The 22,908-nt window shown below is 34.9% G+C and overlaps 3 protein-coding genes across 10 annotated transcripts in view; 2 read left to right on the top strand and 1 right to left on the bottom strand.

Moving 5' to 3' along the window:
• Window positions 1-15,918, bottom strand: part of ash1 (absent, small, or homeotic discs 1) — a 42,783-nt gene extending 26,865 nt beyond the window's left edge. For 3 of the 7 annotated variants that reach the window (XM_053756165.2, XM_053756163.2, XM_053756161.1), the window contains exons 1-4: window positions 15,506-15,646; window positions 15,033-15,117; window positions 14,688-14,755; window positions 13,579-14,127 (exon numbers count right to left, since the gene is read on the bottom strand). In XM_053756165.2, the coding sequence (XP_053612140.1) occupies window positions 13,579-14,127; window positions 14,688-14,753 (615 nt within the window). In that variant the 5' untranslated portion in view covers window positions 14,754-14,755; window positions 15,033-15,117; window positions 15,506-15,646. Of the gene's footprint in view, window positions 1-6,674; window positions 6,993-8,000; window positions 8,313-13,578; window positions 14,128-14,687; window positions 14,756-15,032; window positions 15,118-15,505 lie in introns of those variants that run through there. The other 4 variants (XM_053756162.2, XM_053756166.2, XM_053756167.1 and 1 more) reach the window with 4 other exon arrangements.
• A 1,731-nt stretch (window positions 15,919-17,649) lies between these two features.
• Dtwd2 (DTW domain containing 2) lies at window positions 17,650-20,157 on the top strand. 2 transcript variants are annotated; one of them, XM_053755859.2, is made up of 3 exons: window positions 17,650-17,871; window positions 18,737-18,843; window positions 19,171-20,157. In XM_053755859.2, the coding sequence occupies exons 2-3, from the start codon at window positions 18,761-18,763 to the stop codon at window positions 19,838-19,840; spliced, it is 753 nt and encodes a 250-aa protein (XP_053611834.1). In that variant the 5' UTR covers window positions 17,650-17,871; window positions 18,737-18,760; the 3' UTR covers window positions 19,841-20,157. The 2 variants fall into 2 exon arrangements, with proteins under 2 accessions (XP_053611834.1, XP_053611833.1); XM_053755858.1 differs by lacking the exon at window positions 17,650-17,871 and having other exon boundaries at window positions 17,982-18,843.
• A 379-nt stretch (window positions 20,158-20,536) lies between these two features.
• On the top strand, window positions 20,537-22,161 carry RpS15 (Ribosomal protein S15). The gene is made up of 4 exons (XM_053755860.1): window positions 20,537-20,677; window positions 20,832-20,917; window positions 21,166-21,388; window positions 21,965-22,161. Exons 1-4 carry the CDS (start codon window positions 20,669-20,671, stop codon window positions 22,088-22,090), a joined length of 444 nt encoding a protein of 147 aa, XP_053611835.1. The 5' UTR covers window positions 20,537-20,668; the 3' UTR covers window positions 22,091-22,161.
• Window positions 22,162-22,908: the final 747 nt, after the last annotated feature.

Below are 22,908 nucleotides of genomic sequence, written 5' to 3' on the forward strand. Positions count from 1 at the left end.
GCAAATAAGATGATTTGCATTTGCAAATTATTAAAGTAAACATTGTTCAAGATCCACATCCCGATGTGAACCGGTAAATCAAGAAAGATACTGCCATTAATATCCGTGTAGCATTTACGTTGGAATTCTGTAGAAACTCTCCCGGGTTCCCGCGAGGTTCAGATCGTGACTTCGCGTCGCGTCGGCGCAATTTGCTTACCCATACAGTGCTGCTCTAATCATGTGTAAAATATTGCAGTGACGAGGCACTGCATCGGATAATCAGGACAAGCACGTCACAACTCATACAAGTGCAAGATTAATTGACTATGATAGCTGAGGAGCCCGATTAGTATACGACACTATATGATTACATTTAAATATTGATAACAACTTAAGTAGAAGTGAGACCATTGAACGGTCGTAGCTTAAGCCATAATACAAACAATACGGCTTATAAAAAGTGTGAAACCTAAACAATTGAACTCTCATTCAATATAAAATCATAAAATGGTCAGTAATAAAAGCTTCGAAACAGTTCCCATAAAAGCGTGGTGAATCGACGAGATCAAGTCGAACGTGACCTTAACTCGAGGAGTAACGAGACGTACTTTCGCATGAGGTGCCAGTAGGTCTTATTAGAACAATAGTAGCGCTCAGAAGCATGCAATCATAAAGTTACACCTCTAATCAGCGCGAAGCCGTAAGAATGTCCGACCTGCCCTAATATTGCGTGTCAGCCAGAGTTTGCTGGCTTTCGTTCTTCTTGTTATATTTTCAATCTCCATTTGTTTACAAATCAATGTTCAAAAGACTTTAAAGATATTCCACCTAAATAATATATCATTTTTTTTACTAAATTTAAAATAGCTCCCATTCTAGCAAAATACTTGGCTTACATCCAAAAATTACAAGGAAACGCCTGAGGATGTTAAAATTTCTAGCCGGTCTTTCGGTCATTTGGTCGACATAGCGATCATGATTCTTTAAGCGATTACCACATGAGGATAACAAGCTTTTACATGATATTGGTTAACGAAAAAAGAAAATCAAGATTAAAATTAATAACCACGTATTTGCAAATTTTCCGTTTGATAACGAGGTGTTTTGTTTTTCCTGATACTTTGTTAAGGTGTGTCTAAAGGGTGGACGAGACGAAGTGTTCCCACGAGCCGACACGCGGATACGAGCTGTTCCGATCACCGCTCGCACTAATTGAGCAGACGATGCTATGTATACGCGATATCAAGGACGCTATGCCGGCTAAACACGGCCGTGCCGTGGTATAGTATACTGCAATCATCTTGATTTAATGAAGAACAGAAGCAATATCACTGGTTTATATTGACGAGATAAGATAAAATTATTTGCCCAAACTAAATCTACCAATTCAATAAACATAATAATCACATGAAAAAAACGTAAAAGTACTGAAATTAAAGCAACCGACCACTGATTATAAAAGAAACAATGAATTGTTCATCATAATATTTGCTTGACAAATATAATTATGATGACTGATCTAGGTGTGTAATCAAACAATTATCACGTCGGCCAAGACAGGACGTCGGGCAGAACAATAGAAGAAGCTGATCGGTGTGCCAAGGTGTGGTTAACAAGCGCAGGCTAGCCGGGACTAGTTAGCTGTCTCGTGTGGACAGACGAGTCGTGTACGGCAAACATCAAGAAATTGACATTAATGACGACAACTGCTTCAAATGAACCCCATCCTTGAGACTAGTTTTCTATTTCTATATATAGTTTTAATCATACGTAAGAGAATTGCGGACTATGTTTTCGTCAAGATACATTTTCATTTAAAATGTATGAAATTCAGAACCCGCCTGACGCGTCAGAGGCCATAACGTTTAACTCGTAGCCCAATACGGAAGACATACATGGGTAGGTACTTATTATTAAAGAACAATAATGCAAAATTACTCGTCAATTATAGGAAGTTGCTCAAAACACTCATCTGATGTCGATTGACTTATTGTTGGAAAATTACTTCGGGTCATTGTTTAAATTCATCGAGTACCAATCAGGACATCCGATATTGGGATTGAAGAAAACAAATACTAATTATAGGATGAATGGCACGGTGGGTTCGCTACGACATAGGAGCAATGGACGAAAATCTTCCGATGCTATCTAGAAGGATGAATTTTACATCATTGACGCTGTAAATTCACTTCTAATGCATACTTCTAAACATTTGTACAACAGTATTTTTATCAAAAACTATTAATAACAATCTGATTGATAAAACTCGTTATTTTATGCTATCCTTTTTGGCAGTAATCAATAAGAAATTCGAAGACGAAACAGCTGCCGTTGAGTGTTGCTATAAATACCGTACTGCACGATCGTTAATGTAATAAATACCTCGTAAAATTAAATTCCACTAGCGGTATTGTGCCTCAAGATAACTCTCCTGCAGTATAAATTACGCGGTTGAGTATTCATCAAGTTTAAAAGCTTCCCTGTTAGTAGAATGTGAAGAGCAGAAACCGCAGATTATAATATAAGAAAATAAGAAGTCGTTGGTGAAGTAAACAGTGGTCAATTAAGGCGGTATGGTGGTGGTAGAGTAAGCGGCCGAGGCGCGTTCAGAAACAATTGAAGCGGTGCGATGGACGAGATACCGGCCCGTAATAAGTCTAATGGCGAGATAAGACCGCCACTGCTGCGAATACACGGCGTACCAACCACACAACGTACTTCGACATCGTGCGTACATTGTTGTCAGATGCGGTATCTACATTGGATAAATTATTGTGTATTTTGTTGGGTAAATAGGTATGTTCATTATATTTTTTGTTGCTTGTTATGTTCAATATGCAAATAACGGTTCGTTAGGTATTGAATGAGTTGAGTAGACAATTCCTTTTTATTTTAAACGTACAATATGGTTAGTGGAAGCAGACTTATAAATTATTCAATTCATTAAAAATGTTTCACACATATCGCTTGTCTCTCACGCTCAATCTTAGCTTCCCGAAATATCTACTACTCTAAAAGTCAGTGTTGTCTTCAATGCAGGGAAATGTATTTTTAGATGTGATATCAAAATAAAATTTGCGAGATATTGCGATAAATAGCACAATTATGACGTCTTGCGAATACTCGATAAAGAGGTATTGTTGCAGCAATCAGTTATCGCGCCGCTTCCTACCTCCACGCGGTATACAGCCACTGCGAGGCAGGGACCAGTTTACGCCGACAACCATGTAAACGATTTATTCCAGAGTCTCGTTTTGCATTACCCGATCGGGAGCCAGGGCTGAATCGAGCCCTATCCTCGATAACTGGCATTTACGATAAAATCAACGAAGGCTTAAATACTGGTACGCTTAGTTAAACTCTCATATATATTTCTCAAGCCAAAAAATTTTAATACAAATTTCATGATTATTTATTACAGAAACTGCAATCTTAATGTAAATAAACATTTAATAACTATATTTATTGATATTATTACATGATGCACTGGCATCCCTGTCTGAGAGCATGCAGTTGTCGCAAGGCTTTATTAAACGATGCTAAACTAAGATGGCCGTGGACCGGATTATCCCGATTCCCACTGCACCCTTCCCACCGCGTCAATACGCGGTAATACATCCGCTATAACTTCGCATAGTATTTAATCAACATTTAATTACATAGACTTCTCAGGACCTACGGCTTGTAAACTATATAATTTATAGGAATATTCCGTACAAGTAATATAGGTGAATAAAATTATTATTACTTTGACTGACTTTAGCGTGAGCTTAAAACAACTTCTATAGAAAATAGTCTTTCGCATTTATAGGAATTAATATGTAGGATAAGTAAGATATCTAGTTATAATGAGTTAATATTTTTTAGTACTTCGCCACGTTATAATAAATTTACAATGTTATTGCTATCGGATGGAATATGGATGAGTTTCAAGACATCTAAAAATGAAAATTATAGCTTCTTGACAATGAAGCGTGTAACTCAAACGTTAACAAAGATCCATCATAAACATTTGTCACTAGAATGTAGAATTGAGGAGATCGGATAATATTAAAAAATAACCATAAGGCTTATAAATAATCGGCACATGAGGACAATACTGATTGGACGCGTATAGTTATTAATACAACAAGCCCATATGAGGGTCTGCGAATTATTTATAAGCAGGTCGATTGAATACGAGCATGGGGCGATGGTGAATATAAGCTATGTGATCAAGGCCACGGGATTTGAGTATTTAACCACCAAAATAAGACTTCACAATTATAAACAAAACATTTGACGGTGTGGCGACGAAAACTTAAGAGTAAGGAAACAAAAAGGCAAATAATACTTATTCTTGAGCAATGATTTACGTACGTGTACGATATTATGGCAAGGAGGTGAAAATTGAATTCTTGAGTTAGTTTACCGTATCAATATATAATCATTTTGGTATAAAACATACAGAACTTAAGAAAACCAAAGTGTAAATCAGTTTTCTGTCTTGTTGTAAATCTCTCACCAAGTTACAGTCTCTGTACCTAACAAATGTTTCATTTAAAATGTATACGACACATAACGATATCAATACGTGTACTAGACGAAACACATTCCAAGCAACACGTCTCAGAGGTTAAATCAAGTTCCCTTTAATAGAATCATTATATCTTTGCATGAAAGCAAGTGGGAACAACGCAATCGTCAAGTGCGTACGACTAGCATCTAACCGGTTTGAAGGCAATTTCAGCAAATCAATGCCTCGTATTGTGGGATTTCTCCGTGTAAGGAGCGTTCGGCGGTTGTTTTATATAGAGGTGCATCGATTAAAGCCACCAAACTCAAGTGCATTGCGCACTTTTTGCGGATGTCACCAAAAGCGCGGCGGTTGCACGGCAAAGGTGTCCAACCGGTTTCTGTTACCATCTCCTCGTCATAAGCGCGTCTGCAAATTCAACACTCATCAAATACCGCAAAATGCAATATCTTCATGTCGTTGTATTGCAACATTAATGTAAGCACGCACCTCTCGACAAATGTCGCATATTATTCGCCGACCCGATTACGTTTATGGCTGGTATAATTGATGAATACTATTATTACTATACATGGTATCGACAACTGACGACGATGGCGACAGTCCTCGTGAATACGCAATAAGAAATTACATTAATTTGTAGAATTTTGATGTCACTAGATGTAATCTAGCCATGAAATATTTATCTTTCATTTTCCTTCCGTCTAGTTCCAATTGATAACGGTCGTCCTTGTAATCTTTTATTCGGGATTATTGCTTGAATCATTCCATTGTTCTTATTATTTTCTTCTTGAATAATTTACTCCGAATATTTTATCAACCTTAGCTTGATACAAGTATTTCTCCTTAATTTTCATTATTATTGTTCATTTAAGTTTTATCGATATTGGTTTTACTTGTTTAGACGATTGTCATCAGTAATATTAAAGGTATGTAAATCTGAAAAACACTTAAGTGCCAGCGAAGCGCAAAAACTAGGTATCATATTAACTGCATTGAATCATCGCCGGCATTACATGAAACTGTATGTATAGGTTACGTAAGCGATCATTAAAGTTGATCACAATCATTGCCAGATAAACAATGTCATGCGATGAAACGGCAGTAATAAACAAAGCGTTATTGACAATGTTGCTATTTAGGTTGACAAATGAATAGGAATTAATATGGTTGGTAGCAATGATAACTTAGCATAGAAAGACAGGAATTGCTCGCTTGGTACCGTAATCTCATTAAACGTTTAGATAGATAAGATAAAATCAACAGGCTTTAACGGCTAGATACATCAATCAGGAACGCCGTCCGACTCAGCTATTAACTTCCTCTATTCCCAACGAGATTATTTATCTGTAATGGTTGGTTTAGCAACAGCTTAAATTATAATATTTTGTTATCAAGTAATAATATGATCGGAAATTTATTTTAAGTTTAACATTGACAATTCAACGTCAGAAAGTTCCACCCTGGCGAAACAAACAAGTGAAGCCTTATGGAAAAAAGAAAATGTTCACAAATAAAGGCTGGTCTATAAAGTTTTGGTTGGTAAATAAACTTCGGGGACGTCTTTGTATTTTTACGCATTTAAATTTTTTATAGCAGCAAGCAGATGACGATACAAACATTTTGAAAATGTTAACAACATTAAACAAATAAAACGGGCAGTCAGTCAGTAGCTATTGTCTCAGGAGGATCATTATTAATCATAATTGCGATGTTGGGATTTACTCATTACGATAATCAGGTCTCAGAAAGTGCTACCGTCAATATGTATAGTATATGCAGATGTGATACATTCATTCCGAAACTAAGCACGCGAAGCGGTCACGGTCGCTCTATCACAATTTCACGGTCAAATAAACTAAGTTTGATCTATTACGTAACAATCTATTGTACGTTTTGGACCAACTCCAGAAAGAACACCAAAATAGAAATTACAGCAATATTTTCTTATCCAGAATGTTTAAATGCACATAATTAATTTTTTTTTCAATGTACTGTGTGTCTGGAATAAGCTAGAGCGTCCTTGTTGACGTCACGCTACCGGCATGGATCTATCTGTGGGGGGAAATATTGGACCAAACAAAACCAAACAATATAAAGTGAATCCCAGGCGTATCCACAGGATCTATTGCAACTTCTACTGGCGCGTTAACTACGGATCTCCTCGGATTCTCACCTGGCAGTCGTGTTGGTCGTGATAGGAGCTGACCAACTGGCTGACATACTCCCAGACCTCCCCAGGCGCAGTCCAAGCCGCCGCCGCAGCATTCGCCGCGTGCCGCATCATGCCAACATTACACACGCAGCCGCTGGTCAGAAAGTCTCGCTTCAAATCTCACTTCACACGCGATAATGTACAGGCGCACTTGTTGCTAGTTACGCGAGCGGTTACTCCTCGCCGCTAACGTCCACTAGCGTTGACGAGCTATTTATATTGTTTTATCCTCAATCACGCGCAACTGGGTCGCGATCTACATCACACAACACACTCGGGCTGATTTGCGAGAAAAGAATGAAACATTTCGCATACATTATACCTACTTTAGCATAAGTATTATTTTTTTAAATAAATTTCATTTTATATGTATTTCTGGACTTTATTGACTCTGATCTCAGAATACAGAAAAAAATTGTATTTGATTAAAGATCATTTACAAATTACAATACTTTTAGTTGCTATTAAATTATTTATTATATTTTTGGGGTCTTACAGCGAAATATAGGGCAAAGTTAACATATAAATAAATAAATAAATAAATAAATAAATAAATAAATAAATAAATAAATAAATAAATAAATAAATAAATAAATAAATAAATAAATAAATAAATAAATAAATAAATAAATAAATAAATAAATAAATAAATAAATAAATAAATAAATAAATAAATAAATAAATAAATAAATAAATAAATAAATAAATAAATAAATAAATAAATAAATAAATAAATAAATAAATGCTTCAATATATAAAACTATTCTAATTACAAGACTCCGCTTTTTTTAAAGTTATAACAACATCTACAGAGATTTGCATTGATGAGAGCAATCATGGAACAGATCCAAAGGTGACGCGCGGCCGAATGATAACGCGCGACCTTGGTCGGTGCTAAACTGTTGATAAGAGAAATTCGGCGGGACCCCCGCGCCCTCCTTTCCCCCGCGACGCTCTCACGACTCGCGCTTATCGTTATCGTCGCCGTGTTTGTTTTGCATGAAATAGGTGTCGCGGTCCACATTATATTTAATGCGGTGACATGATTACAAATTAATGAACTGTTTTGGCTTATAAATAGATTTATGCTTAAACGTTAATTGTTTTAAGAACTTGGTCGTTTATAGAAAATATGAGATTATTTACTTATTGTTTATAAATAAATTATTTTATGTTAGTCTTTTCATCCTTCGGCACACAATCACATTTTATAATTTATAAAAAATCATGAAGCATACTCGTTTCATTCAATTAACCAAATCATTCCAAATTAGAAAAAAATCTTACAGCAGTAATTAAATTTTCACCATTTTCTTTTTCAATTTGCACTTTTTCACGATTGAATTCAGATCAAAATTAACAAAACTCTTCACAATCTACCGCATAATTGTCAATGGCATTCGCTACATAACACTCGATCACATCACAACGAATGATCCGGGGTATGGCGGGAAACGTCCGTGGTACGGTGCTTGCACGTTGAGTGCGCTCGCGGGACCGCATACGCAAGTACCTTCAATACGCGCGCGCGCTGGGTCGCGAGTCAGCTAATGACCGGCGAAGCGCGTATTCGCGATCCCCACTCCGCCACAAAACGCGCTATCAAACCTGTTTACGTGAAAAATTTTAATTCCTCAGGTGACGACCGGTCGCGCTTTCCTCGCGTGGTCTCCCCGGGTGCGAGGAAAAAGCGCAGCGCCCCCGGGGCGAGCCGGAAGTGCACCGAAGCCAGCACGCGAGCCAAGCTCACCCACCGCCTTAATTAAATGTTGCACGTTGCACCCCAGTCCCGCCACACCACCTACGCCTACCCTACCGCCTTCCACTTTACACTATCAAACAAACATTTTATAACGGTGCTGCAACGGAAATGAACTTTCTTTCGTAAATTCCAAGCTAGGAGCGGTTTTAAAATGTGGGAATAGTTAACTACAGATTTAACATCCAAGACAACAATTTAGACTAAGAGTGATTGACCGCGACAGACATGTCTGACGGTGGCGAGATCATTGATCTAAATATCTAGCAAAATAATAAGTCATGACAAATCGATAAGTAGGTACAACGTTTAATCATTGTTAGGTATTATGGTTCACGAGAAGAATGACTAAATTAAAACAAGTCCATAGGGCTTGTGTCTTTATAATATAAATCGTTTAGTTACGTATGACAAAAATCGTGTTCAATCGAAAAATCTATATTTTCAATTTCCGTGTATTATAAATTTATACACGTGTATACATAATTTATCATTAGGTATCATTTAATTACATAATATAAAACAAAGTCGCTTCCCGCTGTCTATGTATGCTTAGAAACTACGCAACTGATTTTGATGCGGGGTTATTTAATCAATAATTCCTGAGAAAGGTTTCGGTTATTATAGTTTTGCCCGAGCAAAGCCGAGGCGGGCCGGTAGTAATTTATAAGGTATAAACCTAGCCATAATACAAAAATAGCAATCTAGGTCATGCGTCTACAATCTGTACCATCGGATGAATATACTGCAGTGAGCTGGAACGATTTATAAACAAGGGAAACAAACTCTTTCCTCCCCTATACATATATTCTGGTTATTTACGTGGTTATTCACGAGGCTAACTACAAATCTGATCAAATTAATGATATTATTAAACTAGTTAATAAATTAATGTTATACCTTTTTTTTCCAATTTTTGTATATTCAGTTTCTGTATTCACGGAAAAGCACAGTCGAGAAATTTCATCCGAACGTGTCGATTGAGAATTAGATTATAATGTTTGTAGAAAATTGATGAGATTAACTTGGATGGCGATTGGAGAATATCGGGCCTCCGATGCGTGGTCAGCTTCGAGATCGTGAGGTCCTATAGCCCATAGTGAAGATTTCGTTACAATCATTCAAGTTGCGTAATATGTCGCTGTGATGTGACACCAAAATTTACAAGTTTTAAATTGATTTAGTCTGACTTGTTCGTAATAAACTGCGTCAGTTGATTTAGCTTCACGTTACCCTTTTTATGACCGTGACGGTTTTTCTATTCCAACAACGCAGAACAAAGCAAATGGACTTTGGAAATGGTGTACATTTGTACAATCGAGACGAATAAATTATTTACAATATTTGAACAAGTTACCAATATTACTCGACTTTACGCTTATTTTCATAAGTTTTTTTATAATAATACGAAAAATGTTACTATGGACTTATAATATGGATCTTTATTACCTCAGGCTCATGTTATCGACGTAATAAGCTTTCTCTGCATTTGTATTGAATTCAACGATTATTGTCGAAAGCAGGAGACAATCCATCATACTAAATGCCGTTCAAACAGTTATGACGCCCACGCACTGTTCACTTTCAAGCGATCTCTCTGCGTGTAAACAAAACTTAGCGACAATTTCTCAATAATTATAAGGTATTTATAGACTACTAGCTGAGCCCCGGGGCTTCGCTCCCTTGGGAATTTCATGATAAAAAGTACCCTAAGTGTTATTTCAGGTTATTTCCCACACGTGTACCAAATTACATAATAATCGGTCCAGTATATAATGCGTAAGAGGTAACAATTTTACTTTCGCAATTGTAATATTAAGTTGGGATTGAGGCAATGTGCGCATTCGATTTTACGAATTACTAGCTGCGTCCCGGGGCTTCGCTCCCGTGGGAATTTCGGAATACAAAGTACCCTATACCCTACTACCCGTGTACCAAATTTCATAACAATCGGTACAGTAGATAATGCGTGAAGAGCTAACAAACAAACTTACTTTCGCATTAATAATATTAGTTAGGATTAGGACTAGTTGTTTCCCGCAGCTCCGTTTCGCGGCACATTATGTTTGACATCGAGTCAGTATTAATATCTATTCCAAATTTCATAAACATCGGCACAGCAGTTTAGCCGTAAGAACATCGACTTTCTCAACTACAATTAGGAGTTAGTGTGGATTAAAGAGGTAGGAAAAAAAAAATTAATCTGATCGTAAAGAAATGTTTGGGTGACTGTGGTTCCTAAAAATAAAAAGTGTAATTTATTCTGTCAATAGTAAATCTTAAAAGTTGCAAATTATTATTGGTTATATACATTTCCATGAAAACATGGGACTACAAATACTATTTAGCACTTAAACGATGTTTGCATTTAATACTGATATAAAAAATCTTATGAAAATTGTTTGTTGGATATAATAAATATAAACCCACATCAATAATTCAACAAAGCTATTATAGCCTATTACGCATGTGATACATCTGCCGCCCATTGACTCGACATATTTAATAAATTAAGGGAATTATTGCTCAACAGACTTGTTACATAATTTCATTCACGGCGAAGGGTGTGTGGTAAACAAGAATAAAGAAATCCATGGAAAAAAACTGGACTAGATTAAAACGACAAAAGACCCGAGTAAGTTATATTTCAAAGAAATCGGTCCCCCAAAGTGGAGTTATTGAAAAGGGTGACTTTGTTGGTCCTTCGAACTCGTTAATATCACACGGCAACCGGGCCCTTGCCTAATCTCACAAGCATAATCACTGGAGGGAATTATAGAAATACTAGCTTTTTACTCGTGGCTTCGCCCGCGTCTGTCATAGAAAATTTCCGTTTTTCCGAGAACCAAATGGGTAACCCTTCTCATACTCCTAATTACTTAACATTCATTATTATATCTTAATTTCGCATTTATAATAATTAGGATTTATTATAATGATTAGTTATACTAGTTTCCAGTGGGAATTTCGTGACACTGGACTATAACTTTCCTTATTAAAGGGACTATCAAATACCGATTACCGGTAATTCCAAAAAGTAGCGAGATCAAAAAGTATATAAAAATTTAGCTTTTCATCTGAAACTTGCAAGATAACCTTAATAAATATTTTACAACAAAGTCAACTAGGGCAACCTATATGATAGACCTGACGAATTGTTACTGTTTTGGAATTGTAGGTCGTCAGTGTGTCATTCAGTTCAGTTACCTTTGAACAATATGAAATCTATAACAGTTTCCATTAAATTTGTAAAGTATATTGTCATTGGCCCGGGGGGTCTTGGATGTTTATTTATATATGTATTTATTTATAAAATATAGTATCGTTGAGTTAGTATCACATAACACAAGTCTCGAACTTACTTTGGGGCTAGCTCAATCTGTGTGATTTGTCCTAATATATTTATTTAATATATTTATATATTATATTATATGTTTACATACATTAATATGGAGATATTAAATATCTACAAATACAAAACAGACGAAAATTGGCGAATTCGGAATACATTACTGGTTTTTAATTGCGGCAAAGTAAAGATCTCATTACTGCACACTGCACACCCAATTCTCAGTTTTGCAACTTCTGCCATCTAGTGTCCGTAGTGGTAAACACGCTAGGAAACTGAAAAGTCAGCTAGCTGTAGGTAGGTGTCAGGCAGTCCTAATATTCGTTGTTCATTCAATAGAATATACAACTTACCTACAACATTTTAAATAAAGTGGCTAAGTGCGAGTCAGTCCACTGAAGGGTCGCGTTGCATAGTAGCATAAGTTATGGATATTGTCAACAATTTTGAAAATGTGCTATATATAAATACTGCAGTTTGTCGTTCAAACCATTTTCGTTGAAAGTGGTTTTAAAGTTAAAAGAGACCCAACACGTTTTATCATTTTGGAAGTGTAAAAATTATTTTAAGAACCTCTATGCTACAAGTTAGTCAAGTGACAAGTTCAAGAAAGTTATTGTAGTACCTAGTCCGGCAAGCCACTTTTATAGACCTAAGTAGACATCATATTTTTTTTATAGGTGTACACATGTTGTTCCTACCTGTTCACCTTATTTGCTTTCAATTGTTTTTATCTAAATCATGCTCATGTCTGTCATCTCGTTGACTTTCGAAGACCACCTTCTGGATTCCCATCCTGATTGTAGATGCCATCACATGCATATCTGAAGTGCTGTATTCTAGACTCTACCAACACTATGTCCGAAAAAAACATTGTACCATGGATATTTAGTGAAAGAAAATATTTCTATGGGGACTTCTGCACTTCAGTCATGACTGAATTAGAATGGGTAAGCTAAACTTTGGTAAATTTTGGTAGTTTTTTCAAAGTCTTTGCATGCATTTGAAGGTTACTTGGCACAGATAAATATACTTATCAACATACTATAATCTCTGTCTGGCAATCTGGATATTTTTTGGACCTTCATGCTTAATGTCTAAAAATATTTGTATGCTGAAGTTTTCTTTTTTACATGTCTATATTTAGCATATTGCAGTATGTATGAATATGTAATACATACTTTCATTTCAAAATCCAGCTATCAATCTCAATGAGAACATGCGTCATCCGTGTCCCTGTCCCTTGTAAACATTCATCATCATCATCAGCCATTTAATTTCCCCACTGCTGGGGCACTTGTCATCCTTGCAGTTCAGACAGTACATAAGAGATAAGGAATATGGGCTATGACCTACCACACAAGATCAATGAGGATGTAGGTTTCAACAACTGCAAAGGCAGCCAGAACCAACAGCTTAACATGCCTTCCAAAGCATAAGATAATACATTTTTGAACAACCACTGCAAAAGTGGATTTATAACTAGCTCTACCGCATACCTATCTAGCATGAGAGCTACTGTGCCATAGAACTCCTCAACCTTTTGTAATTATAGTCCTTTTTAATAATAGACATCATGCTATGCCATTTTGAGTGTAGTGGAAATGCCGGTACAATTACTCAAAACATTATTTGTAAGAAATTTGATTTTTGCAGTAAAATTTCAAAGTGGTCTCAGAGACTTTTAGGGATTAGGGTTAATTAGTAACGCTATATTGGTAGGACTTCCATTGGCTTTACTGAAAATTGGCACTTACCTTGGTCTTCAGCCTGCCGCGTCCTCTCTTAACAGCAGCATCTGGGTTAACATCATCACTTTTAGTCTTTTTCACAACATTATTAGTCTTTGATGCACTTTGTTTATCCTTGTTACTGTCTTTGTCACTTCGTTTCTCTTCCTCACTCTCAGCCTTGGAAGTCTTGCCTGATGTCTTCTGTGGTGATGATTTTGGTGGTAAAGTTTTTGAAACAGTTTTGAGTGGAATATCATCATCGCTAGATGAGTCTGATGAACATTTGCATGATTCAGAACTTGAAGTTGTATCAGAAAGTTGTGATTTTCCTTTTTTCTTTAATGTAGCCTTTTCTTTAGTTTTCATAGATTTTTTTGTGTCTAGAGGTTTCTTTTTGACTGATGGTTTCACACCTAGCTTTTTAGGTGCAGCCTTTCTTGGTGGAATTGCTGCGATTTTGAGTTTCAAGCCGGTGTCACAGGAGGTGACTGAGAAGTGAGGTTTCCGCGCAGCACTCTGCTTGTTGCTGGAGCACTCCCAGTCACTGCCAGTTGAATCACTTGAACTGCTGTTCTGTAATAACGATATTTTTTAAACATTTATCCAAAGTATGGTACCTTTTTTATTTACATTATATTTTATGTGTGGTGTGCATTTAGTTTTTGTAATAACGTTAAATTTACTATTTACTCCAATTAATTACAATAAGGGCTGATGTTTCATTGTAAAACCAATTAAACTCTCAAATTGGTTGGTCAACATTTTATGCACCTATTTCTATCTATAAATTTATTTTAGAAGATAAATGAAAAAAGAGGCACTAGGCAATAAATCACACATCAATATTTATTTTATATTTCTAAGGAAACACATTCCTGCCAAGGCCCTGATGTGTTGAGATATACATTGAATCCCAAAAAATATGTACTATGTACTTAGTGCTACTTTGTTATCCAGACAAGCAGAAAGTTATATAAAGAATGAGCAAGAAACTTACTATGCCTATGAATTGGACAAGAATATTGTTAAAAAACAATGTTCACTTTTTGTGTATAAAAAAACAAATATTTTATAAAAATAAATGTTACATAAATATTAATACTCAAAAATTTGTTGTAATGTTGTAAACATACCTCAGAATCGCTGTTGGAATTGGAGTCACCACTAGAACCCGGAGTTTTTGGCAACTCCATTCCCATGACTGTAAAAAATGCAAGTACACAAACTTAAATATCACTTGATTAGGAAAAACTTCACTATGCAATCTTGAACTTCACATAGCCTTGAATTATCAATACAAGATTATTATATACCTATATAGGTATTACTACTAAAATGTATAAACAAGAGTTCGATTATGATAATGTACAAAAAACACTAGCAAATATACAAGAACAACATGTACATAGTAGATACGTGCAAGAAAGAAGTGTAACAATTTATAAAGTCAAGAAATTTGTATTATACGAAGCACTTACTTCAAGGTTGGTCAAGATGTTTCAACGTAAAAACGCAAAAATATCATCATTTCAATCAAGGTATACTGTCACACATGACTGCAAGCTGAAAAAGAACATAATAAACACTGGAAATTAAGCAATATCTATGTAATTCGAGAATACTCCCAATTTATCTCCGAAGTAATTTGTTGGAATGACAGATCTGACGACACTAGTAAGACCAGTTTATACCCAGTCATACTACCTATCTCACCCGACATATCTTTACATTTTGATATAATATTAGATTGAAACAGTAAAATTGCATACAGAAACTGACGAAATCGATTCTATAACAGCAAGATAAAAAGAGATAATAGCCATAACGGTCTTTTGGGGCATTGGCGCCAAATAAGTGCATACGTTTGCATACAATCAATGTTAACATTATAAAAACACGGAATTCCGCATTAGGAAGTATATAGATAAGGTTAAAGAATCAAATAATTTACCTAGTTAGTTTTCAACAACGAAATTCAACTGCAAATCACAAGCTTTAACTTCACACCTCACCAATAACACTTGGCCTCCATGTTTACAAATCATAGGAATAAAAATTTTCTTTACGACTTATACATACCCGGAGGAGAAAGTTAGTATATTCTCACCGCACTCTTTTCTTCATACGTGTATAACATAAAAAAGAAAGAGACGAGAACTTATTCCTGGCTCGATTCAAAATAATAATATGTATGAAATGCGGCGCAAAATGGCGTCGTCACAGACACCGCTTTCGATACTTTTTTATCGAAGTTTATATAATGGTATGTATATAATATATATATCTGAGAAAAAACATTGAAGTGGTTAAATAATACAGCAACAGTAAAAATAATACAAAAATTCAATCAGAATGAATCAATTAATGCATAACAACAACAAGGTTGTCAAACGCCATCTATTGTCTAATATACAAATTAAAATAATTATGACTTATAGATTTTTTAAAAACAACAGCATCGATGCATATGCGTTCAAAAATCCAACATTTAAACTGGCTGATCCACGACCGAGTGTGACCGAGTTTAATACCGACGGCTACACGGACAATAAGAATAATATATATGTCTGTGAACAGCTCCCAAATATATTATTTATAAGCGTAAGTGACAGCTTAATTTAGGATTAATGTAACAGAAAAAACTATACACCCCGTAGTCATTCTTCCATTTTACTACAAAGAGAAAGAGTCCAAAGATCAGTAAAACTAACAAACTTGTAGGTATGACTGAAATAGGATATATGATAGGTCTATATATCTTTACATAACTCTATCTGTTTCAAAGCTACAGATATAAGAAAACTGTAATGTTGTTACGAGATTAAAGTGATCTGTCTATCTTGTGTCTGGACCATGGAGTACCTACTAATTCCATGACTGCAATCTGCCCTTTCTTCGATTTTTCTGAAAAATCTGCCTTTTTGTTATTATTCTGAGAATATGGAGTTTTACTGCTTTGCCGCCGTTTGCTATGTCGATTAAAACGTTTATTTTAGAGTACTTTATTAATCCTTTCATTATGTAAGCATTCGTTTGTGAAAATATACAACAATGTAGCATATTGGGTGCCGATTGGGAAAAATCGTTTTCCATAAGATAAAAAAGTTCGAAAACTATGGAATACGCCTCACGCTGTAAAATTTTTGAGCCAGTTAACGGTCGAAAAAACGCTCGGAACACTTCATACGTGAAGACATTAAAATATGGACTCCATACAGGTAAGACCTTCAGTCAAAATCAAGTTATATCAGTTTATGACAACAGTTGCCAAATAATGCAGAACTCGCACCACGATTGTGTAGAAGGTATTTTTGGTCGTAAATCTGCAACAGTATTGAAAATTTATGCTTTTTGCTTCCATTGACAATGTTTGTTAACCCTAGTTGTACCAATAGCGCTTATAATAGCGCAATTTGCTTACACTCTCTCGACCACGGACACTCGACCAAAGAGCACTCAACTGTCGTCGGCGTTGTTTACCTATATAGTATTAATGGTCTTTGCAAGTGGGTTGTCATTGTCAATGTCATTAAAATTTTAGTGTAATAGGTACTTGTTTAGTGCATAGATAATGGAATTAGTAAATATAAATAGATGGTAAATAGCGTATAGCGTTATAGACTATCGATAGTTGACCTAGAAAAATAGTCGATAGCGCGAATAGCCCTATAGAAAATATCGAAATGCTGTAATATTATCTATACTATCGAGAGTACAAATTAGGTGATACTATTGAGCTTTGTCGATAGTATCAATACTATCGAGACACGCTACTATCGATACTATCACCACTGAATAGTCGATACTATCGATTCTATCGACGCGATTCGATGGTTTTGGTTTAGTAACTATCGACGTATTTTCGATACTATCAACTGAGATTAAGACTATGGACACAGTATTGTCAATCTAATAAACATTATAAATAAACTGCGAATGTAAAATGTTAAGAATTATATTAAAGCTGAACTATATAAATATAAGCTATATAAATACAAGCAATACTATCGTAAAATCTTCTAAGTATTTTCACTGATACTATCAATAGTATCGATACTATCGATCTTTAGTATTCGTTATTTTATCAATTGATAGTATCTTCAAAGTTCAAGTTTCGATAGGACCTTCGATAGTATTACTATGTCAATAAATCTCTCAGTCAATTTATTAAAAAGTAAAATAGTGCAGTTCCGAAACTATAACAAATAGCCTTACATTTTACATGTATTGAAAAAAATACTAAAATAGGACAAGTAGAAGAGAATAAGTTTTTAGGACTCACAATCGACTGTAATCTAAATTGGAAAGCACACATAGGTAAGGTAAACAAAAATATCAAGCTACTGCTATGCACTCTCCATACTTTCAGAAAATTCATCAACTGAAGTTACTCGTGCTGCTTATTAAGGTAATGTATACCCTCATTGGACCTATGGGATGATGTATTGGGGAAATTCGGTAAATAGTGAATTCACTTTTATACTTCAGAAAAGATGTATAAGAATTATTTACAACATGTATTCAGATGAATCATTAAGAAATATATTTAAAGATAAGGGAAATCTTACCGTAACTAATATATATATCCTCGAATTGTGTTCATTTGTAAGGAACAATATGTTATACTATAAGAAGAAAATAGAATTTAGAAGTAATCAAAGAGATTTTTATGAATATGATTTATAGTTGCCTAGTGTAAATAATGGAACATACAAAAAGTCATCCACCTACCTTGATTGTGATACTAAAAACTAATAAAAAACTCTAAGATTTAAAACCCATTTTTATGGTTATACGTAAATGTAATTTTATTAAAATTAAGATAATACTTATATTGATAATTTTGTAATTGAAAAATATTGCATGCCTGAAAGGGAAATCTGTTGAAACTCTTACTTATATGTACATTCTTGTATGTATGTACATGTAGGTACAAACACAGATTTTGCAATGTTTTTGACTTTGACTTTTGACTTTGATTATCTTACTACGATAATATCATGACACTATCGATAGACTATCACTATCGCAACATCACTAGTGGAGTGGTATACAACATTCATAAATGAACAATTCACAAGAAAAATCTCTGGCAATATGCAATGCAATCGTCTACTACCAAAAGGTTCAGAATTCAAGAGAAATCAATTAGATTAATAGATACTAATCTTTCATTCAACAGCTGATTTTATAACCAGTTGGTACAATGGACGAATTGGAAGTTTGGGATGACCTGTCCAATATACCAGCAGATCCCCCAACAATGCGAGAACTATGCCAAAATTGCGAGTTAGTGAATGTATCATATTTTTTAAAATAGCATAGTGGGCTTGTTACAGCATCCAATGGACACCAGCAAGGACAGAATATGTTCTAGAAGCCTGAATGTCAAGCCTGCAACTTGAACCCAATTATTTTCGTGAGCTGAGCTCTGATGAGCTACATAATTTGTGATAAATAAAATTTAATTTTAATTATAATGACTATTGAATAAGATTGTAGTGGTGTGGTAATTTTGAATTTGCCATTAATTAGAAACTAGTTGATTTTAGCAAAAGTCTGCAAACTTACATTTAATAATAAAATATATTCCACTGATATTATTTTATATTTCAGAAGGCCCATGGTTGTTTGTTGGTGTTCAGCATTGCCACCTCAAAGATTAAATCCTCGGAGTAGAATTATATTGTTGCAGCATCCTGCTGAGGAGAAGCGTTGCCTACGGACCGCTCCCATGCTCAAGCTAGGTCTGTCTGAAAACAAGTGCCTTATTTATAAAGGGAAGAAATTTCCACAACCAAAACATGAATATTTAGAAGACATTCTTAATGAGCCAAATACAGTTTTATTATATCCAAGTAAAACATCAATTGATATTAGTTGTTTGGAAAATAAATGTGATAATTATAATCTAATTTTAATAGATGGCACATGGCCTCAAGCTAAGGCTATATATGCATCCAGTCCAATTCTTCATAACATAAAACAAGTGAAACTGTTGACTAATACTATAAGCAGTTATATTATAAGGACACAGCCAACTGAGGGTTGTTTAAGCACATTGGAAACAGCGGCTGAGGCTCTTTCACAATTAGAAGGGGATCCAAAATACAGAGAACAGTTGGTGCAACCTTTACATACATTATGCCAGTATCAGCTTGACAATGGTGCTGTCACTCATCAATCTAAAGAATTTTTAATAAAAACAAAAACATATCCAAAGCTGATTGGCAAGAGGTTATCAAGATTGTTGAGATCTACTGAAAATAGTTTAGTTACAACTTAAACCTTAATAAATCCAGAGTTGCTGGTGATCATGCATACTACCATTCAACAGTGAGGTTCAACTTTTACTGTTACTTGGCCGAAGCTCTAAAAATCTTATTTGTATTTTATTACAATAATAATCAACCGATCCAGGCTCAAGCAAGACTTTTTTCTATTGTGAGTGTTCAGTGTTATAACAATATGTTGAACAATACCTGCAAAAATTTTATTGTACAAATAGATTGCTGGTTAATAATACAAGTTTTAGGCTAGAAATAGGTTTTGATATTATGTATGTCATTTAATTGTTAAGAAATTATATTTTGTTATTTATAATACTGTGTTTTCTGACAATGGATACTGGGGAGTTGGGCTTGGGCCACTTAAGTACTTTTTATTGAAATGAAAAAGTGCCTATAATGGTTCACTTGTAAAAAACCTTTCCATAAGTAGCCTGAACTACATACATATTTTATGCCGAAACAGAAAAAGTATATTTCAAAGTGTGTTTTGTAATCATCGCAATTTATAATTTTGTCATTGATAGAAAGAGAAAACACTTTAGGTCAAAGTGGGCTTTAACTTTATGTATAACATGATCGTGTGTTATAACTCAGGATATACATAAAAAAGCAGCTTAATTCTAAAATATTAGGTAGGTAGGTAGGTACTCTTTGATTAAGTAGGTACCTAGGTATTTCTTTTGCTATTATTTTTAAAAATTGGTCAAGAAATGTCAATGTCTATAACGTCAATTTGAAAACTGTCACTGTCATAATCAGACACCTGCGTTGTCATCAATGTCATCTTGTTCTTTCGGAGTTTTCCTGTCAAACAATTTGGAAACATGGCAGAGGTTTGTGAATTTAATTTTAAATTTATCCCTAAAAACGCGATCAATCTGTTATTAAATCATTTGATAACTCACAGTGCTAATTTATTAGTACAATCGAATAGTGCGTAAAAGTGATATTTCCCCAAAAGTGATCCGTAATGTTTACGTTTTTCAGGTTGAAGAAGCGATCAAGAAGAAGCGCTCGTACAGGAAGTTTACCTTCCGAGGAGTTGATCTTGATCAACTTCTAGACATGCCCAAGTAAGTAGAGTTTGTACGAATTGGTAGTATACCGTTTTCAATATCTCAATAGAGAAATATCACCTGCATAATAACTAAACACTCGTGTCATTTCTACTGATATTTTTCATGTTACCTTCTATAATTCAACTCAATTTGTGTCTATTTTTGTGAGGTAATAACCTCAATATGTGTATTGTAAAAAATAGTTATAAAAACAATATTAAAATCAAACTGTTACAGACTAACCTTAAAATAAATAATTTCAGTGAACAACTTATGGAATTGATGCATGCTCGTGCCCGCCGGCGGTTCGCTCGCGGACTCAAGCGCAAGCCCATGGCGCTCGTGAAGAAGCTACGCCGTGCCAAGAAGGAGGCCCCACCCAATGAGAAGCCAGAGATTGTTAAGACTCACCTCCGCAACATGATTATTGTCCCAGAGATGGTCGGCTCTATTGTTGGCATTTACAATGGAAAGACTTTCAACCAGGTTAGATATCAGTGAATATTTTATGTTTAATAAGCTCTCTTGATGAAGAGAAAATATGAGTATTTTTTGTGCTAAATCTACTATACATATACAATAATATAGTTGAGTTTTGCACGGGCTGTTTGAAATAACCCAACCATTTTACACCTCTGTTCATAATTATGTAGCCTTACTACAGGCATAACATGTCTATTATTAAATTTATTTATTAATAAAATATCTGATAGAATTATGATTGTGGCAAGTGCAAGTTGGAATCCAACATGAGGGGGCTCCTTATTAGAGAGAATAGTTTAGAGTTATGCCTATGTATATTAAGATTAAAATTATTTTTTTCTAGCAAAATATACCTTTCATAGTGTTCTTTTGTACAAAAAGACAAAATATAAAAAAAAACTCATTATTCATAATTTGGTCATGTTATTCATAATGCATTTTTGGAAGTGTCCATCTACCAAACAATAAAATTAACCTCAATGTAGTCAGTAGATTAGTGGCAACAGTGCCAGTGATAGTTTGATTTCTAAATAAACTTTGTTTTCATGCATAATTTTTTTGGATAATTTACTATTACAGGTTGAAATCAAACCAGAGATGATTGGTCACTACCTGGGTGAATTCTCAGTCACATACAAGCCTGTGAAGCACGGTAGGCCCGGTATTGGTGCCACCCACAGCTCCAGGTTTATCCCACTCAAGTAGGGGGACCAACATCTAGGCTAAGGATAAACTAAAATCTGTATGGGACTACAATAAAGTATCTCTTGCAGCCATTTCATGTTTTATTTATAACAATAATAATTCCGTCCAGTTACAAATAAACATTCCAGAGTAATTAAAATTGATATTTAAGTTTTACCAATCTTGAATATCAGTATTTTGTAACATTGACTATTTATAAATAAATAAAAAATTAAAATATTAGGCAATGAAATTTGGTTACTTCAAAATTAACAGAACATTACCACTTAAAATTAATAGATTAAACTATTAACAATGTTATTATTGAAAAAAATATTCCAATAGTCAAAATATCTGATTGAAAAAAATTAAAATTTATTCACTGCATGGGCCTCCTTCGGGTAAACACCTGCACCTGTTTGCTGCATGGTTTATTTGGTAAATAGTAAATCCTAACCATGTGTGAGATATACACTACAACAGGGAAAAATGATTGAAAGAGACTGTTCTCTTTGTGTTCGACAGTCCGTCACCAACTCTAGCTCTAGCTGTTGTGCTGTGGTCTCTAACCACCATGGAATTAGTAGGTACTCCGACCGAAGTACTTACTAAATCCATGCTAACCAGACCTAGTGACAGTACTAGCAAACTTATTGTAGGTAGGTGTGGGTGGTCCTCGGAGCAAAATATCCGAATAGGGCATATTACGCAAAGCTCAGCGCAGATGGCGCTACTGGTACAACTAAAGTACACTAACATTGCCAATGGAGGCAAAAAGCGCCAATTTTCAATATTGTTGCAGATTTACGAGTTTAGAATAGAATAGAAATAAGTTTATT

Source organism: Plodia interpunctella, chromosome 15, assembly GCF_027563975.2.
Source record: "Plodia interpunctella isolate USDA-ARS_2022_Savannah chromosome 15, ilPloInte3.2, whole genome shotgun sequence".
Taxonomy (NCBI): Eukaryota; Metazoa; Arthropoda; class Insecta; order Lepidoptera; family Pyralidae; genus Plodia; species Plodia interpunctella.

What these genes read in the sequence shown, in the direction of transcription:
- RpS15 (XM_053755860.1), top strand. An exon ending in CAACTTCTAGACATGCCCAA is followed by an intron (nt 20,918 to 21,165) that starts GTAAGTAGAGTT and finishes AAATAATTTCAG; the next exon opens with TGAACAACTTATGGAATTGA. An exon ending in ATGGAAAGACTTTCAACCAG is followed by an intron (nt 21,389 to 21,964) that starts GTTAGATATCAG and finishes TTACTATTACAG; the next exon opens with GTTGAAATCAAACCAGAGAT.
- Dtwd2 (XM_053755859.2), top strand. Translation starts at nt 18,761, where the DNA reads ATGGACGAATTGGAAGTTTGGGATGACCTGTCCAATATACCAGCAGAT. An exon ending in GAACTATGCCAAAATTGCGA is followed by an intron (nt 18,844 to 19,170) that starts GTTAGTGAATGT and finishes TTTATATTTCAG; the next exon opens with AAGGCCCATGGTTGTTTGTT.